At 34.0% G+C, this 6,425-nt stretch overlaps 1 protein-coding gene across 1 annotated transcript; it reads left to right on the plus strand.

Moving 5' to 3' along the window:
* The first annotated feature begins 593 nt into the window (after positions 1-593).
* On the plus strand, positions 594-3,792 carry LOC101255563 (putative late blight resistance protein homolog R1B-8). The gene is made up of 3 exons (XM_010315680.4): positions 594-868; positions 965-3,432; positions 3,571-3,792. The coding sequence occupies exon 2, from the start codon at positions 1,852-1,854 to the stop codon at positions 3,430-3,432; it is 1,581 nt and encodes a 526-aa protein (XP_010313982.1). The 5' UTR covers positions 594-868; positions 965-1,851; the 3' UTR covers positions 3,571-3,792.
* Positions 3,793-6,425: the final 2,633 nt, after the last annotated feature.

Here is a 6,425-nt window from a genome sequence, read left to right on the forward strand (position 1 = left end):
CATAAAAGTCACAACTTTCCATAAAAGTCACAACTTTTCATAAAAGTCACAACTTTTCATAAAAGTCGCAACATTTCATAAAAGTCACAACTCTTTATAAAAGTCACAACTCTTCATTTTCGATTTACATCTTTTTAAAACCCAACAGAAAGAGCAGCATAAGACATTTGTACGCGTTAGTCTTGCAAATCTTCAAATTTATGCATGCTTGCTGTTAGCCATGGGTCTTTTGAGAAACTATCTATAGTAATGTTCATAATTTGTGAGTCGAATTTCTTTAATTTGAGTTTCTTGTTATTTCATTGATATGGAGTTTAATATGGAACTAAATGAGAGATAAGCATCCTTCTTTTAAAGATAAACAGTTCGATTAACCATTACTTAGTTAAAGATAAACAGTGAGTGCACTAACAATTATAAAATAGAAAAGAAATACCTCCATTGAGCATCACTTATCTGTAGTACAATTAATTAAGCGAAACAATTTGATTTTCTTGTTTTGTAATGTAAAGTATATTGGATTGTGCTCTCATACAACATCTCTTTTAATTAAACAAATGATAAAAGGTAAGTACACTACACCTTTGTTCCCCATTTAGAAAAAGCAAATCATTTGGACAAAAACCACTTAGCCTAATAATAAATCTGCAAGGTTCTATAATCTATCTTTAATTATTCCAGCAAACAAAGAGAAATGGCTTATGCTGCTCTTTCTTCACTTATCTATACATTGAAACAACTCTTCAAACCTAATGAATCTTTGGTTTGTCAATGTTGTACACAACAACATGTCGAATCTCTCTGTAAAAGTCTTTCTGCTCTGCAAGATTTCCTTGACGATACTACAAAGGATATTGAAACTCTTAAGGTATGTAATTAATCACTAGTATAGTTATCTAAATCTTACTGGTGTTATATGTTTTTTTTTATAACAATAACTAATTTATCGAGCGTCAATTCCAAGGTTGTAGAAAAAAGAATCAGGAATGTAATATACAAAGCAGAAGATAGAATTGATTCAAGTCTAAGAAACATCCCTCTAGCAGATCACGAGGACAAGCGGAAAAAGGCTTGTAGATCCTTTTATGAAGAATTGTTGAAAGTTGAAGAAAAAGTTTATTTTCTCAACAAAGAGGTGATGGTGATCAATGTTAACAAGCATGGAAGAAAATCTGTAGAATTAGCAACAACTTCCTCCTCACCAGACAAAAGTACAACTGAGGAAAATACTATTGTTGGGATGGAGGACGACTTCAACACCATACTTGATCGCCTCATTTCACAAACAAATGAGTTAACTGTCATACCAATTTTTGGTATGGGCGGTATAGGTAAGACAACTCTTGCCAGGAAACTTTATGATGATTATTCTATTCGTTGTCGATTTGATAAACACGCATGGGTCACTATCTCTGAAGAATACAATGAGAGACAAATGCTTCTTAAAATTATCTCTTCGATTACTGGAAATGATCGAGAAATGAGTAATGATCAACTAATGGAGACTGTGTATAGAGGTCTTAAGGGTAGGAGATTTCTAATTGTCATAGATGATATTTGGAGTGCCAAGGCATGGGACCAAATGCAAAGAATATTTCCAAATGATGACAATAGAAGCCGAATTCTGTTAACCACTCGCCTTAAGTATGTTGCTGATTATGTCAGTTACCTGATTTTCCGCCTCATAGTAAGTCTTTTCTAAGTCTAGAAGATAGTTGGTGTCTATTCACCGAAAAATTATTCAAAAAACATGCATGTCCTCCACCGTTAAAAGAAACAGGGAAACACATTGTAAAACAATGTCAAGGATTACCTCTCTCGGTCGTTGTTGTTGCTGGACTTCTTGGGAAAATGGACCCAACGCATGACAATTGGAAGAGGGTTGAGGAAAATCTGAACTCATTCTTTGGTACGGTATCTGAATGGTGCCAATCAATTCTTTCTTTCAGCTACAGTTACTTGCCCCAATATTTGAGGTCTTGTTTTCTGTATGTTGGAGGCTTTCCAGAAGACAAGGAGATTAACGTTTCCAAGTTAATCAGGTTATGGATTGCTGAGCAATTCGTCAAGGCAAGAAGCAATAAAAGGTTAGAAGTTGTGGCAGAGGGGTATCTCGAAGAGTTGATTGATAGAAGTCTAATTTTGGCTGGTGAACAAAGGGCTAATGGAAGGATGAGAACATGCAAAATTCACGATCTTCTTCGCCAACTATGCCTAAAAGAAGCTCATACTGAAAATGTTGTGCATTTCATGAATGAGAATGCTCCCATGGCCTTAGAAGTCATACATGATCAACGGAGAGTGATCAGTCCATCAAAACTTCAACATCCGCAAGTTTATCCAACAAGTCCTAGCAGTGGTATTACAAGTATAATCCGCACCTTTATTACAACAAAAGATAATTATTTCCGATGGCATAGCATTAGTATTACAAGTTCCACTGTTTCACAGTTCAAGTTGCTTAAGGTGTTGGACGTATTATCAGTCTGGAAAGATTTCGGTTGTGTAATACCTCAGCTAGTACATTTGAGATATGTTGCTGCAAATATTGAGAAAGCTCTTTCACTAGCCAAATTGAGAAATCTAGAGACCATAATTCTTGTAAGTCTTGAACCGGCAAGGCTGAAGCACTCACTGGATATCTGGAGAATGACAGAGATAAGACATTTGGATATTAGTTATCCACTATACATATGTAATCCTCTTCTAGTAGAAAATCATATGACATTATATATATCTGATCCTCTTGAATTAGAACAGCCTTTGTTTCTCAATAACTTACAAACACTTCGTCTCCATAACTCTTCTTTTGTTTCTGAAATCATTAGAAGAACCCCCAATCTAAAAAAGCTAAAGATTTTAGATAGTTCTGACCATCCTTACTGGCATGATATTCTTTATTCTCTCATTCTTCTAGAGGAGCTGGAGACGCTACACATAAAGTTCGATTTCCTATTCACAGAGGAGCTGGATACTATTGACCTGATGATTTCCTCTGCATATAATTTCCCTCCTAATCTCAAGAAGTTGACATTATCATCTACTGAATTACCATGGGATGTTATGAATTTGTTGGCATATTTGCCCAAACTTGAAGTGCTCAAAGCGAATTATGCATTCAATGGAACAGATTGGAAACTAGACGAAGATGTTGTGTTTCACAAATTAAAATATCTACAAATTAAGTCCGATTGTCTGGTAAGGTGGGAAGCGGGGAGTGATAGTTTTCCATTGCTTGAGAAACTATTACTGTATGACTTGAATGAATTGGAGGAGATTCCTGAGAGTATTGGAGAAATAATGACACTAAAATTGATCCAAATACACCGTTACGGAGGGAAGAATGGCTCTGGTGTAGAGATTAGTGCAAAAAAAATTCAAGAAGAGCAAGAAAACTTGGGAAATTATGAGCTTCAAGTTCAAATTATTTAGGTATGTTAAAATTTCCATTTTTGTGTATTATCCGAAATACATAAACTTCATATCCTGATTCATTTCTATTAAAATTAATTTTGAGTCATAATGAAACGAAGTGCTAATATAGAATTCTTTCATATGATTTTAATGCAGTAACAGGAGAGTTAACTTACGTTTCCAGATAGCATTTTGAATCTTTGATCCTAAAAGATGTTCTTGAGAGTTTATGTTTGATTTTTTTATTCTTCTTCGTAATCAGATTTGTATTGGAGCTTGTAATAGTTAGATTTCCAGAATGTTTGAAGATTTTGGTTGACTCAATTGTATGGATATGTAAAATACAGAATTTTCAATCCTAGCAAGAATTGATTGAGAGGGCCATCACTATTTTTATGTATGATATATAAACTATATATCAATATTCTAGTTCTAGCTGCTAGAACTAGAATATTGATATTTTACATGAAGGTATTTAAATGGTTCAAGGTGAGTGGTTGTGGGTTCGTTCACGCCTAAAGTAAATGACAGTTTGAGTGAGCCGTCAATATAAGTTGTTTGTCAGAGGAAGTCCACTGGTTCGGAGCCAAAAGAGTCATTAAAATTAAAGTTCCATCTTAAAGTATTATCCGAAATACATAAACTTCATGTCCTGATTCCATTTCTATTAAAATTAAAGTTGAGTCATTATGGATTAATGAAGTGCTAATGTAGAATTCTTTCATTTGATTTTAATGCAACAACATGAGAGTTTATACAAAAAACTTACGCTTCCAGATAGCATTTTAAATCTTCAGAAAAGGGCCTAAAATACCTCGAAGTATAGGAAATGGTACAAAACTATCCTCCATCCACCTATTGGCTCCAAAATACCTTTTTCACCTACCTATTGGCTCCAAAATACTCTTGTCATCCATCTTTGGGTTCAAAACTGACCACTTATTTAACGATTTCAAATTTAAACTATTTAAATATATATATTTTTTAAAATACTTGGCGCTCAACTATTGAATATAATTTAATTTATTAATATCATTTATAAATTAATCCACTACCCACCCATTAGTAATTAAACCTCACCCAATTAATAGATCAATCCTAATATCTAAATCTCCCTAAACTTTACTAAAACACGATGAAATTATAGATTCCTGAAAATGACATTCAAAATTATTCGAGTCCGAATTGAAGCCCCAACTAAATTTATGTTGAGTTGCTTATTTAGGATGACACTTTCAATGAGATTCTCTTACACACTTGAATTCGAAAGTTATGATTAAAAGGTAAAGAAGTAGTACATCCCGAATTAATTCATGCACATTTTTAAATATAATTTATAAATATTTATTATTTGTTTTAAATATTAAAACATTAATATATTCTTTTAAAAAAAAAGTTAAAGTAACACCAGATAATTGAGACGAATGAATAATCAAGATGAACATAGTCACACTTTCGAGTTTATCGGTAATTTTTTAGACACTTGAGTTATAAATGTGTTTTGATCAGAACTTGAATGCATGATAATGTACTTATATATACATTTCCAACGCAGTGAGTTAACCCTTTGAACCTTGAAATAGAACCACATTGAACCGGAATTTGATTTATGCTACAACCTTGGGATATCTTTCCAACTTGTGAAGTTTCTTTATTGAAATCATTTACTTATAGTAGCTAATTCTTGTTAATATTAAATTAGTAGTTCAAACAGAATTTCTCAATCTAATAGATACTTGAGTGAATTTAGATAGTCATCGCAAATTGTTATTCGTTGATTTGAAGTTCCTTGGGTACGAACATTAGGATCGAAAGAGTGTCCTTACTACTTGAGTGACAACGTGCACTTGCATGCGATTTTGGACGGAACAGACATCACCTTCCAAGTTTTGTTATCCTCTAAAGCTTGAACTTCTAGCTTCATAGCTTCTACCCACCTTGTATCTTAAATTGCCTCACTGAAACATTTTAGTTCTACCAATGTAGAAAAATTAGCCAAATAGGCTTTGTATTTAGGAGATGTTGCATCATAGCTCAAGTAGTTTGAAAAAGAGTAAAGATTGGCTTTCTTTGTGGTCACATAATCTTTCAACCAAACTGGTTCTTGAGCACTCCTAGTGGATGTGTAAGTTGGAGCAGTACCTTCTATATTTGAATAATCAGTAGGAGAAGCACAACCTGCATCTACAACAAGAGGAGTGCTATCATGAACTCCACAGGTGGATGCATCTGCAGTCCCAGCAGGATAATCATCAGGAACAAGAACATGGACATCTGATTGTTAGCAGTACTTACTGTACTTTCAAGATTGCCTTTTAGAAAAGGGAATTCAGCTTCCCTGAAAGAAACATCTTGACTCACGAAGAACTGACTGGTCTTTATGTTCGTGAGTATATATCCCTTATGAGTTTCAGAAAAGCCCCATCAAAACTGAAGTTGTGGCTCTTTCACCAAATTTTTCAGGTTTTGGTATTGCAGTGGCAAACACAAACATCCTAGAACTCTAATGTGTTCTAGACTTGCCTTCTTTTACTACAGAAGCTCAAATGGAGTGTGTCCATTTAATGCATCAGATGACATTCTATTGATCAAATAGTCTGCAGCCTTCACACAAACACCCCAATATTTCAAAGGAAACCCACCCTGAAACCTGAGTGCCCTGGCTGTATCTAAAATGTGTATGTGTTTCCTTTCAACAACACCATTTTGTTGAGGGGTATAGATACAACTACTTTAGTGAACAATACCAAGCTGTTGTAGGAGATTGGTGCACTGAGAGTTGAAAAACTCAGTGCCATTATCTGACCTTAATATTTTAAGCATGACTCCAAACTGATTTTTAACCATGTTGAAGAATTGTTGCAATATCACAATCACATCAAACTTTAACTGTAACAAATATACCCAAGTAAATCTGGTATAATCATCAACATTAGTCAGGAAATAATGTTTCTTATTGAGAGTAGGAATGTTATAAGAACCCCAAAGATCCATGTGTACAAGTTTAAAAG

This window comes from Solanum lycopersicum, chromosome 12, assembly GCF_036512215.1.
Source record: "Solanum lycopersicum chromosome 12, SLM_r2.1".
Classification (NCBI taxonomy): Eukaryota; Viridiplantae; Streptophyta; class Magnoliopsida; order Solanales; family Solanaceae; genus Solanum; species Solanum lycopersicum.

Excerpts from the sequence above, each read along its gene's own strand:
- LOC101255563 (XM_010315680.4), top strand. The coding sequence starts at position 1,852 with ATGGACCCAACGCATGACAATTGGAAGAGGGTTGAGGAAAATCTGAAC.